Here is a 13,353-nt window from a genome sequence, read left to right on the forward strand (position 1 = left end):
AATAAAAGTCTCCATTCCAAAGGCTGCTTTTACACCATCTGGCCGTGAACAGTAGAGTTGAATAGCCAAGCCCCAGTTCACTGCCTGGTAAACATAAACCTCCATCGGGACAAACGCTTGAACCAAAAAGCATCAATTCCTGATCTGTAAAGAGCTCATTCATCCAGAATCTAACACTTTATTTTAGGCAGCCAGTTCAGAAGGGCCTCTTGTACATATCAAAAGGGCTTTACTGTCAGAGGAGAAAGGAAGATATTTTGGTGAAGAAAACCTTCAAATAAGGTGAAACTGAAAGGGCCTGCAAGTGTGCTGCTCTTAAAGCGCGTGCACTCCTAAGATGGAATCAATTACAGTAGCATGCCTATCATGTTAGATACAACAGACCTTGGGATTCTCATGAAACCCAGAACACATTATAGCTCTGAGCAACAACATAAAGCCCTCACAAGAAAGTAAAACAGCCAAGTCACAGCTCTCTAAGGGAAGCGATTTGTTGGCTGCTTTTTTTAAGTCAGCCATCTGTATCACTTGTGTGTTTTCTCCATGGGTTTAATGAGAAGAACTAGACAAAGTTAATGAACAATATCAATACATTATTGCAGACCCAAACCAGAAATGAATGCCAAAAAGAATACATAGGACAACAAAAGGAACATGTCATATTTTAGATACTGATGCAGTACTTGAATATTCAGCACGCACATGATAATGGCTATAGCTATATGGACTGTAACAGCAGCAGCACTGGTCCTCTGCACAAGAAAGAATATTCCAACTGCCCAAAGGGGTCACCTGAGTGAATGGATCTAAGGGTATGTCTACACTACGGAATAAGGTCAAATTTATAGAAGTCGTTTTTTTAGAAATCTGTTTTATATATTCGAGTGTGTGTGTGTCCCCACAGAAAATGCTCTAAGTGCATTAAGTGCATTAACTCGGCAGAGTGCTTCCACAGTACCGAGGCAAGTGTCGACTTCCGGAGTGTTGCACTGTGGGTAGCTATCCCACAGTTCCCGCAGTCTCTGCTGCCCATTGGAATTCTGGGTTGAGATCCCAATGCCTGATGGGGCTAAAACATTGTCGCGGGTGGTTCTGGGTATATATCGTCAGGCCCTCCCTCCCTCCGTGAAAGCAAGGGCAGACAATCGTTTCGCGCCTTTTTTCCTGAGTTACCTGTGCAGACGCCATACCACGGCAAGCATGGAGCCCATTCAGATAAACCGTCACCCTATGTCTCCTGGGTGCTGGCAGACGCGGTACTGCATTGCTACACAGTAGCAGCAACCCATTGCCTTCTGGCAGTAGACGGTGCAATATGACTGGTAGCCGTCATCGTCATGTCCGAGGTGCTCCTGGCCACATTGGCCAGGAGCGCCTGGGCAGACATAGGCGCAGGGACTAAATTTGGAGTGACTTGACCAGGTCATTCTCTTTAGTCCTGCAGTCAGTCCTATTGAACCGTCTTATGGTGAGCAGGCAGGCGATACGGATTGCTAGCAGTCGTACTGTACCATCTTCTGCCGGGCAGGCAAGAGACGAGGATGGATAGCAGTCATATTGCACCATCTTCTGCCGAGCAGCCATGAGATGTGGATGGCATGCAGTCCTTCTGCACCGTCTGCTGCCAGCCAAAGATGTAAAAGATAGATGGAGTGGATCAAAACAAGAAATAGACCAGATTTGTTTTGTACTCATTTGCTTCCCCCCTCCCCTGTCTAGGGGACTCATTCGTCAAGGTCACACTGCAGTCACTCACAGAGAAGGTGCAGCAAGGTAAATCTAGCCATGTATCAATCAGAGGCCAGACTAACCTCCTTGTTCCAATAAGAACAATAACTTAGGTGCACCATTTCTTATTGGAACCCTCCATGAAGTCATGCCTGAAATACTCCTTGATGTAAAGCCACCCCCTTTGTTGATTTTAGCTCCCTTAAGCCAACCCTGTAAGCCATGTCGTCAGTTGCCCCTCCCTCCGTCAGAGCAACGGCAGACAATTGTTCCGCGCCTTTTTTCTGTGCGGACGCCATACCAAGGCAAGCATGGAGGCCGCTCAGCTCCCTTTGGCAATTAGGAGCACATTAAACACCACACGCATTATCCAGCAGTATATGCAGCACCAGAACCTGGCAGAGCGATACCGGGCGAGGAGGCGATGTCAGCACGGTCACGTGAGTGATCAGGACGTGGACACAGATTTCTCTGAAAGCATGGGCCCTGCCAATGCATGCATCATGGTGCTAATGGGGCAGGTTCATGCTGTGGAACGCCGATTCTGGGCTCGGGAAACAAGCACCTACTGGTGGGACCACATAGTGTTGCAGGTCTGGGACGATTCCCAGTGGCTGTGAAACTTTTGCATGCGTAAGGGCACTTTCATGGAACTTTGGGACTTGCTTTCCCCTGCCCTGAAGCGCATGAATACCAAGATGAGAGCAGCACTCACAGTTGAGAAGCGAGTGGCGATAGCCCTGTGGAAGCTTGCAACGCCAGACAGCTACCGGTCAGTTGGGAATCAATTTGGAGTGGGCAAGTCTACTGTTGGGGCTGCTGTGATGCAAGTAGCCCACGCAATCAAAGATCTGCTGATATCAAGGGTAGTGACCCTGGGAAATGTGCAGGTCATAGTGGATGGCTTTGCTGCCATGGGATTCCCTAACTGTGGTGGGGCCATAGACGGAACCCATATCCCTATCTTGGCACCAGAGCACCAAGCCGGCAAATACATAAACCGCAAGGGGTACTTTTCAATAGTGCTGCAAGCCCTGGTGGATCACAAGGGACGTTTCACCAACATCAACGTGGGATGGCCGGGAAAGGTACATGACGCTCGCATCTTCAGGAACTCTGGTCTGTTTCAAAAGCTGCAGGAAGGGACTTTATTCCCAGACCAGAAAATAACTGTTTGACGTTGAAATGCCTATATGTATCCTTGGGGACCCAGCCTACCCCTTAATGCCATGGCTCATGAAGCCGTACACAGGCAGCCTGGACATTAGTCAGGAGCTGTTCAACTACAGGCTGAGCAAGTGCAGAATGGTGGTAGAATGTGCATTTGGACGTTTAAAGGCGCGTTGGCGCAGTTTACTGACTCGCTTAGACCTCAGCGAAACCAATATTCCCACTGTTATTACTGCTTGCTGTGTGCTCCAGAATATCTGTGAGAGTACGGGGGAGATGTTTATAGCGGGGTGGGAGGTTGAGGCAAATCGCCTGGCTGCTGGTTACGTGCAGCCAGACACCAGGGCGGTTAGAAGAGCACAGGAGGGCGCGGTACGCATCAGAGAAGCTTTGAAAACAAGTTTCATGACTGGTCAGGCTACGGTGTGAAAGTTCTGTTTGTTTCTCCTTGATGAAACCCCCCGCCCCTTGGTTCACTCTACTTCCCTGCAAGCTAACCACCCTCCCCTCCTTCCTTTAATCATTGCTTGCAGAGGCAATGAAGTCATTGTTGCTTCACATTCATGCATTCTTTATTCATTCATCACACAAATAGGGGGATGACTACCAAGGTAGCCCAGGAGGGGTGGTGGAGGAGGGAAGGAAAACGCCACACAGCACTTTAAAAGTTTACAACTTTAAAATTTATTGAATGCCAGCCTTCTTTTTTTTGGGCAATCCTCTGTGGTGGAGTGACTGGTTGGCCGGTGGCCCCCCCCCACCGCGTTCTTGGGCGTCTGGGTGTGGAGGCTATGGAACTTGGGGAGGAGGGCGGTTGGTTACACAGGGGCTGTAGTGGCAGTCTGTGCTCCAGCTGCCTTTGCTGCAGCTCAACCATACACTGGAGCATACTGGTTTGGTCCTCCAGCAGCCTCAGCATTGAATCCTGCCTCCTCTCATCACGCTGCCGCCACATTTGAGCTTCAGCCCTGTCTTCAGCCCACCACTTACTCTCTTCAGCCCGCCACCTCTCCTCCCGGTCATTTTGTGTTTTCCTGCACTCTGACATTATTTGCCTCCACGCATTCATCTGTGCTCTGTCAGTGTGGGAGGACAGCATGAGTTCAGAGAACATTTCATCACAAATGCGTTTTTTTTCTTTCTTTCTAATCTTCACTAGCCTCTGGGAAGGAGAAGATCCTGTGATCATTGAAACACATGCAGCTGGTGGAGAAAAAAAAAAAAAAAAAAAAAAAAAGGACAGCGGTATTTAAAAAGACACATTTTATAAAACAGTTGCTACAGTCTTTCAGGGTAAACCTTGCTGTTAACATTACATACATAGCACATGTGCTTTCATTACAAGGTCGCATTTTGCCTCCCCCCACCGCGTGGCTATCCCCTCAACCCTCCCCCCTCCCCGTGGCTAACAGCGGGGACATTTCTGTTCAGCCACAGGCAAACAGCTCAGCAGGAACGGGCTCCTCTGAATGTCCCCTGAAGAAAAGCACCCTATTTCAACCAGGAGACCATGAATGATATCTCACTCTCCTGAGGATAACACAGAGAGATAAAGAACGGATGTTGTTTGAACGCCAGCAAACATACACTGCAATGCTTTGTTGTACAATGATTCCCGAGTACGTGTTACTAGCCTGGAGTGGTAAAGTGCCCTACCATGAAGGACGCAATAAGGCTGCCCTCCCCAGAAACCTTTTGCAAAGGCTTTGGGAGTACATCCAGGAGAGCCGCGAATGCCAGGGCAAATTAATCTTTTCACATACTTGCTTTTAAACCATGTGTAGTATTTTAAAAAGGTACACTCACCGGAGGTCCCTTCTCTGCCTGCCGGGTCCAGGAGGTAGCCTTGGGTGGGTTCGGGGGGTACTGGCTCCAGGTCCAGGGTGAGAAACAGTTCCTGGCTGTCGGGAAAACTGGTTTTTCCGCTTGCTTGCTGTGAGCTATCTTCTTCATCCCCAAAACCTGCTTCCGTTTTGCCTCCATCTCCATTGAAGGAGTCAAACAACATGGCTGGGGTACTGGTGGCTGAACCCCCTAAAATGGCATGCAGCTCATCATAGAAGCGGCATGTTTGGGGCTCTGACCCGGAGTGGCCGTTCGCCCCTCTGGTTTTCTGGTAGGCTTGCCTCAGCTCCTTAAGTTTCATGCGGCACTGCTTCGGATCCCTGTTATGGCCTCTGTCCTTCATGCCCTGGGAGATTTTGACAAAGATTTTGGCATTTCGAAAACTGGAACGGAGTTCTGATAGCACGGATTCCTCTCCCCATACAGCAATCAGATCCCGTACCTCCCATTCAGTCCATGCTGGAGCTCTTTTGCGATTCTGGGACTCCATCATGGTCACCTCTGCTGATGAGCTCTGCATGGTCACCTGCAGCTTGCCACGCTGGCCAAACAGGAAATGAGATTCAAAAGTTCGCAGTTCTTTTCCTGTCTACCTGGCCAGTGCATCTGAGTTGAGAGTGCTGTCCAGAGTGGTCACAATGGAGCACTCTGGGATAGCTCCCGGGAGGCCAATACCGTCGAATTGGGTCCACAGTACCCCAAATTCAACCCAGCAAGGCCGATTTAAGCGCTAATCCACTTGTCAGGGGTGGAGTACGGAAATAGATTTTAAGACCTCTTTAAGTTGAACTAAAGGGCTTCATCGTGTGGACGGGTGCAGGTTTACATCGATTTAACGCTGCTAAATTCGACCTAAAGTCCTAGTGTAGACCAGGGCTTATTCAGGGCAGGAACTGTAATCTGAAGAGAATTTGTGTAAAGTTCTACCTGGTCCTAACCCCTCCAAACTCTGCAGAATTTCAGTAGGGAGGATTACTTTCCATTCTGGTGGGTCCTATTCATTTATTTTAATCATCAAAACACAAGGATGATCAATCAAAAGTTAATAATGTTTTTTAACAAATAGCCAGGAGTCAAGTTTTTTGTTTTTTAAACTTGCACAAATCGTAAAAGCCACAATATTGGAGCTCAACAACAGTACAGACATCACTTGCAGCCTAATTAAGGACAGTAACGAACACCACAAAATTAGCTACCTAGGGTTTCTATAGCCCGTGTGAATTCCCTGACCATACCAGAACTTGGAGCTTTATTCTGTGTGCTTTCACAAACTCCTAGTGAGAAAATTAAAGTGATTTTTGTAAGTGCCTTATCTGTAAAATTATAGCCAAAATCCTAGCTACTACTCTCTCCCTTTTCAAAGTTAAGAAACAAGAAATGCACACAGCGTGCTAAATTTCCGCAGGTCTGTGTTTTCCAACAGAAAGGTATGTGAGCCCTCTCGTGGCTTAAAATAATACTTGCAGTCATACTAACTTGCATTGTGACTATATCGGAGCTCACGAATTGAAAGGATTAGACCTCCAAGAAACACCTAGTTGCTACAGAAAGTGCTGTTGGCCATTCAGTAAGTGTCACTGGATGTCCCAGCATGGTGCTAGGAGGCAGTCAGCTGCTGGGGATATAGTCTTTCAAATGAAACAAATGGAGGGCCTGACCTCTTACAATTAGATGTCCAGTGGCACTTTTCTTTCAAGTAGGGGGTATCAATACCAGTCCCCACCACATTTTAATTCTGTTACACTCTGCCTGCCCAATTCCCTCTTAAATAGTTTACTTTGTCCTAAACATAGCTAAGCAGTGCAGTTGTCACCTCAGAAGTAGCTTCATTTCAGAGAGGAACAAAGTGATCTTCTGAACAGCTGGTTACATGTGTACAACACTTGAAACTGCAGTGTGGTCTAGTGATTAGCACACAGAGCTATAGAACGGCAACTCCAGGGTTCTAATCTCTGTTCTACCACAGATTCATTGTCACTTAACCCTTAAAAATGTTTACCCCCCAAAAAAAACCCTTAAAAATGGAGACAACATTTGCTTGCCTCACAGGATGCAAAGATTAGTTAACACGTTAGCATGTTTAACAGGTGCTTGAAGTATGATTAATAAAATAACACTTTACTGATGATAAAGTAATACTTTAAATCAGTGCTGTAAGTATGAATATAAAAATATTACTAGAGCTAGTAGAAATTGTCCAACTTTTGAGTGATGAAAAGTTGTGTGTGTGTGTAGAATTATATATATATATATATATATATATATATATATATATATATATATATATATATATATATATATATATATATATATATAAAAATCAGCTTTATTACTACTGTAGTACAGTTACAATTGCTGTTAATCAAACTCTGTACCAGACACAAATACAGCATCTACTTCACATTTCAAAGGTACCGGGTTCAGATCCTGTTAATGATGCACATTTGTTATCTCTTCAGTAGAGTTCTCACTTCCACACAGCCTATGACTCAGGAGACCCAGGTTAATTTCCCACCCTGCCACAGACTTCCTGTATAACCTTGGGCAAGTCATTTAGTCTCTCAGTTCCCCATCTGTAAATAATAATGATACTTCCCTATCTCACAGCAGGGTTGTGAGGAAAAATACATTAAAGATTATGAGGTGCTCAGATGCTACAGAAATGCGGGCCATAGAAGTACTTTAGATAAACAGATCTTATCACATATAAAGAGGTCAAGTTCAGTCACATTATTTTTAAAAGCACAATAATTAAAGGGCCATAGCAGTTTAAATGCTCAAATTAAGGCATACATATCAAAGACATCTATTCCCTCCTCTTGCAGCCACATTTACACCATAATTCTCCACTCATAATTTCCTCAGGTCAGGAAAATTTCAGGAGTTAACAAGGAAGAAAATTTGTTAGGACAACTCCAAGACTTATCCCTCAGACTGTGTCTGAGCATCTCTCCTTGACGAATGGGCATTTTAAATTCTATTAAATAAGACATCAGAAGCCAACAAGCCTGCACTAAATTTTTAAAAACTTTTAATTAGTTAAAAATTCAGATCAGTTTTCTTTGCTTAACATTTATCCTTTTTTTCCACCTGCCTTGTGACAAGAAATTCAAGCACTTTGATAAACAGAATTTAACTTTAACTAATTTCAGTTTTCCCTAAGTCCATGTGTACCATTTGCAGTAGTGCTGTACTCTAACTCCTTCAAGCCACACTCATGGGTATTTCACTACCCATATCCCATGCAGTAACAGTACAAATGGTGCAGCTGCTTTTCCTTCTCCAACAGTGAAAGACAATCGTACAGTGCTCTGGTGAGTCAGTACTTTGACCTTTTCTACCCAGACTCTTGCACTTTTACAGAGGGTGAAATTGCTGAAATGGGTGCTGTGATGCACATTAAAGGCAAGGATAGAGGCAGTGTATTACTTAATCCTGAAAGTTGAAACCAGGACTGGGGTTGAGGGGGAAGAATTCAAAAGAAATATGGGTTCTTCAAATCTTCCACTAAGACTGGCTATGAGACCTTGTGGAAATCACATTTAACCTCCCTGTCTCCGATTCCCTATTTACCCCAATTACCTAACTCAAAGGGGCATTACAGGGCTCAATTCACTGATGCCTATAAATCACCTTTATATTCTCAAATGGAAGGTGCTACAGAAGTGCGAATTATCATTGGTAGTTTAGCACTCCTGGACAATAATATATTTCAAATTGCTGACAAAAAAAACAAACTAACAGGTGAAAAACAAACAAACCAGAGCAACTATTTGCAATCCTTACAATCAGAGTTAAGAATAGATGTTTCCCTCAAAATGGTCTGGAATAAGCACCAGCTTAAATACGTTTAAGACTGCTACTTAACTCAGCTTCTCTGTGTTCTTAACAGGCGGCCTCCCATTTTGCTCACTCACATGTCCACTGCATTCAACCGGGTTGAAAGTTGAGCAGATTTGTTATCCAGAGCGTGGACCCTATGTGCTGCTCAGTAGCATGCCCTCAGGAGCCTGTATAATAGAAAACAGTCCTGCAGTGCTGCTTTGTTTGTATTCATCAGCATTTCTCCAGCACATATATGTTATTTGCATTACTGAAGCGCCTAGGGGTCCTGGCCATAGACCAGGGCTCCTGGCCATAGACCAGGGCTCCATATACCCACAATGTTCAGATAGGTGGAGCATGGATCTATTTTCTAAACAGAGACTGTATTTTAAAAAATACGTTCTATTGTGATTTAAGCTGTTATCTTGTGAGAGGCAAGGCTCCTTACCTGTGCCTCCATCACACACTCTTGACCTATTCTAGTTTTATGGTTATTTTGTCAAGCGAATGTGTGTATATTACAGATCTACACATAAAGGGCCAGATCCTCAGCTGGTATAAATCAGACAACTGAATTATTTCAATGGAGCTATGCTAACGTATACCAGCTGAGGATCTAGCACAAAGGGCAAAATTCTGCTCTCACATCATCATGTCACACCATTAATTTAATATTCTGCCTTCCCTTTACGGATGCCTGTCTCCATGACAGCAGAATATCTAGTCGAGATCCACCACGTGGACCTGGAAAGTGAATTTTGCACGAAGCATGTATGTAATTAAAATACAAATCTACTGTCCTTTGTCCCGTAGAATATGTATAATTCTGTGGGGGTCTTTAAGACCCTTAAGAAAAGGTGGTGGGATGGTTTGGTTTGGTTTGCAAAGTCATCAGTAATATTGGCACACTCAGCTCTGTGTCTCTATTTCATCGCACTCAGAGTGGGCAGTTGACCAGCTGTGTCAATATCTAGCACAGAGATCATGGCCCAGATGACAGCTATCTGTCTGAAATATCACTTGCACGAAACAGAGGCAACATTGGCAGGCTTGAGAAAAGAACTGGAGGAAACTGCAGAGGTAACATCACATCCACCGTTGGGGTGTTTATCCATCTTCTAGCCATGTTCAGAACTTGGGGTTTTTGCTGGAACCTCAGCTACTTCTAGGAGTCCAAAGGGTAGCAATTAGGTACTGCATCCCTCTACCTGTGCTTGACAAGGAGGTTACAGTGTTTCCTTTCAGATATCAGCCTCATCACATTACCCATGCTTTTATCATCATCGGGGAAGACTGAAGCAATCTACTCTGTTTGGGACTGACTAGAATCAAAAACCACTTGGGAACTTCAGCAGGCAGAGATGGCTGCTGCATATTTGGGCCTGTGCATTTTAGGAGACAGGATGTCTCCTCGTGTCTCAACCCAGCAGTTGAGATCAGCTGGAGACACCTGAGTTGTCAGTCCACAGATGCATTGATCCGGGGGGGCAGGGCATGTTCATTGTAGAGCCCCCTCATCATTCAGAAGAGCCTACCTTTGTTGACCTGCAGGACATGCTGCAAGACCACTGAGGGACTTGGCAGAGGTAAGGGATTTATTTTCTTTTATAACTGCAAGCATTGGTTGGCAGATGTATAAGTGGAAATGTTACTAGAAAACTAATAAGAGAAAGTATTTCACAGAGTAAATGAATATATTTTAAACACTCTGTAGGAAAGTACCTCTCTCCCCTAATCCTGACATCACTACCACAGATAGTCAATTTAGGTTTCTCTTGTCCTCCACTTCTATATCATGCATGCATGTTAGGCTTCAGAAATTATAATTTAGGGAGAAACCATCAAAGACACAAAGGGCAGTTAGGCACCCACTGAAAATCAATGAGAGTTGGGCACTCAACTCTGAAAAATCTCTCCCTCAGAGTACTATTTCTGTATTTTTAAAAGACTGTAGGCCTAATTTTTAGTTTTCCCAGCCACTTTATCACTGAAAAATTCTGCATTCACTTTACTGCCAGTTCCCAAACTTTCTCCAAAATAGAAAGGTTACTTTATGAGTGGCTATATTACCTGTTAAACATTTTAATGAGGGAGGAAGCAAATGATATTCATTGGTCCCAGAGGTGGGTAGCTGCTCTTTGATAAAATTCTGCTTCTGTAATGTATATGGGTAGGTGACTGGACGTTGTTGTGGCGGTACCTAACATTTATAACTCGATCCCAAACACTTAAGTTAGTTTGGATTAATGTACGGTGTGAATTTAAAGCAGAGCAGATATTCCTGATTAACTCCCTATGTGGACATTCTTATTCCAGAATAGGTACCTTGTTCTGTTTATTTTAATCCATTTCAAAAGTATGTTAAGAGAAACAGAAAGAATAAGAATGTCCAACAGCAGTTATTCAGGAATAACTATACCTATTCCTGAATAACTCCATGTGTGGACAAGCACTGAAAGTGACGATCAATTAAAAACAAAATAAAAAAACAAAAACAAAAAACAAACAAACAAAAAACCCACAAATTGTAACCATACACCTTTCTTTATCTAAAACAACAACACTTTAGGCAACCGGAAGTGAAAGTATTAAAAAAAATTCATTCTACTTGTCACTATTTATCCCCCTTGTCCATTCCTTTAGAGAAAGGGGGAAAAAATCTGTTTTCAGTTGGTTTACTCTGTATATTTAACAAGACTTAACTAAGATCTGGCCTGCACACAGTTGCTCTGCCAGTATAAATATTTCTGGTAGGAGTGCGATTCTTTTAAACCAATGCAGGGCTTATTTTCACTGCACAGCTAATTCGTTTAATAACTTGAGTCCTGTCCACACACAAAAACCTTTAACTTGGGGGTGATGGTGTTTCCACCGCAAGTCTGCTGGCCTGTTACTCAGACTCTGTACCAGACACAGATACAGCCTCTGCTTCACATTTCAACCACTTCATGCTGCTGGAGTGTTGTTGTTTTGCAGCATGACTACTCTCTCTAGTGGTTCTCAACCTATTTCCCATTGTGGGCCGCATCCAATACTATCTGTATAGCCCTGAGGATATCACATGGGCCACAGCTGTGGGCTGATTGAGCTGCAAGCGGCCCAAGGGCCACAAGTTGAGAACCACTAAGCTAGGCTAACTCAAGAGGAGTTAGCTCTGCAGTGAACACATAGCCATAATTATACTAGTGCAACCCCACAGAGTGGACATGATATACCTTTATACTGGTATAAAGGTATCTTATACCGTTATTGCTTATTCCCCTCTCATATAAGAATAGCTGCACCAGTATAAAGCACCTTTATACTTGTATAACTGCATCCACACAAGGGGGTTGTGCTTCTTTAACTATACTAGAACCAATGCAATTTGTGTATAAACAAGCTCTCAAAGTCTCTCTTTCATGGTTTACTCTATATAGATAGTTTCCCCTGACTGTGTTACTTTCACACAGCAACAGGAGAGGTTAAAAAAAAATCACTTAAAAATGAAACGTAACTGTAAAAATCACAAGAATTGGTGGGGCCATCTGAAATCACTTTCACTTTTTTAAAAAAAAAATTGACTGGATTGCATAGTGAGAATACCACTTCAAAACCAACCATTTTAAATGGAATTTTAAAAATATCACAGAAGCTTTTTTTTGCCTTAAGATTCTATAAAACAATCCCTTCTCCCCCCGAAACTTCCACTACTCTCCCCTCAATTCGCATTTTGGAAGATATTTAAGTTGACAGTATCCTTTTCGAGTGTGTTCAAGTGTTACTTAGGATCACTGTAGAGTCCCTGTGTAGGATTTTCTGCCCCTCTTTTAATGCCTCCACAGTAGCTTTTAATATTTTTTTTTTTGTGATATTTTCAACTCTTATCTGAGCAGCTTCCACACAAATCAAATGTAGTCCTTTAACCATGCGTCGGAATTCACTAGAGTGGATTCATGTATGTACTTCATGTACAGCAGCAGGACTCCACACACGCATAAGGGTCTGTACTACTGGATCCGAGTGTAGGATCTTGGCTGTTGGATGTAGTTGCAGGATCCAAATAATTTAGCAACATGGGAGACCCGAGAATTTATATACAAAACAATGTTACTCCCATTGCCAAGCACCTGGGCATCTTACATATATAAAACCAACATTATTTAAGCTTGAAAGATAGTAACAAAAACTTCCTAACACCATAAGACACACACACAAACAACTAAATTTTAAACTAAACCAAAAATCTTTTAAAGCACTGACTAAACAAATAAATCTTGCTTTATGCTTTGACACTATCTCATGTTCTGGCAGATGACTGGAGGCAGGCATGCACTCTCCACTAAAAAGATCCTGCCATTAGTCAGAATTCAATCCCAGGAACCGACTATAAGTCCAAACCATTGGAGCATAACTCCCCTAATGGATCAAAGACACACTCTTGTAACCAGGTCCTGAACCACTTAGCACTTTACAGATTATAGTTCTGATCTTCAACCGGTGCAAACAGTGTAACTTCACTAACTTAAGTAGAACAATGCCAATTTACACCAGATAAGGCTCTGGCCCCATACATTTAACCAATACCTTGAATCATGCTCTGAAGTAAGGAGACAGCTTCTTTAAAGCTCAGCGCACCTTGCTTAATTAACTCAGACATGGGGTGACTGCATTCTGTACTAGCTGAAAAATTCCATGTAATTTTCAAGTTTAGCTCCAAGTAAAGTATGTTACGCTGGAGGTTAGAAAGGCAAGGAGGTGAGGTGAAGCCTGCATCAGAGAAGAAAGAATGTAGCCTACAGGGCA

At 43.4% G+C, this 13,353-nt stretch overlaps 2 protein-coding genes across 9 annotated transcripts in view; both read right to left on the reverse strand.

Moving 5' to 3' along the window:
• Nucleotides 1-13,353, reverse strand: part of BBX (BBX high mobility group box domain containing) — a 199,704-nt gene that overhangs the window by 147,461 nt on the left and 38,890 nt on the right. Inside the window, exon 1 of one of the 8 annotated variants that reach the window (XM_073306488.1) lies at nt 8,612-9,136. The exons of the other annotated variants lie outside the window; for them this stretch is intronic. The gene's annotated coding sequence lies outside the window, so the exon portion shown is untranslated. Of the gene's footprint in view, nt 1-8,611; nt 9,137-13,353 lie in introns of those variants that run through there. 8 annotated transcript variants of the gene reach the window in all.
• On the reverse strand, nt 3,164-5,678 carry LOC140895836 (uncharacterized). Its single transcript, XM_073306552.1, has 3 exons — nt 5,186-5,678; nt 4,705-5,089; nt 3,164-4,101 (listed from the first exon to the last, which is right to left on the reverse strand). The coding sequence occupies exons 1-3, from the start codon at nt 5,261-5,263 to the stop codon at nt 3,560-3,562; spliced, it is 1,005 nt and encodes a 334-aa protein (XP_073162653.1). The 5' UTR covers nt 5,264-5,678; the 3' UTR covers nt 3,164-3,559.

The sequence above is a fragment of the Lepidochelys kempii genome, chromosome 1, assembly GCF_965140265.1.
Source record: "Lepidochelys kempii isolate rLepKem1 chromosome 1, rLepKem1.hap2, whole genome shotgun sequence".
NCBI classification, from domain to species: Eukaryota; Metazoa; Chordata; order Testudines; family Cheloniidae; genus Lepidochelys; species Lepidochelys kempii.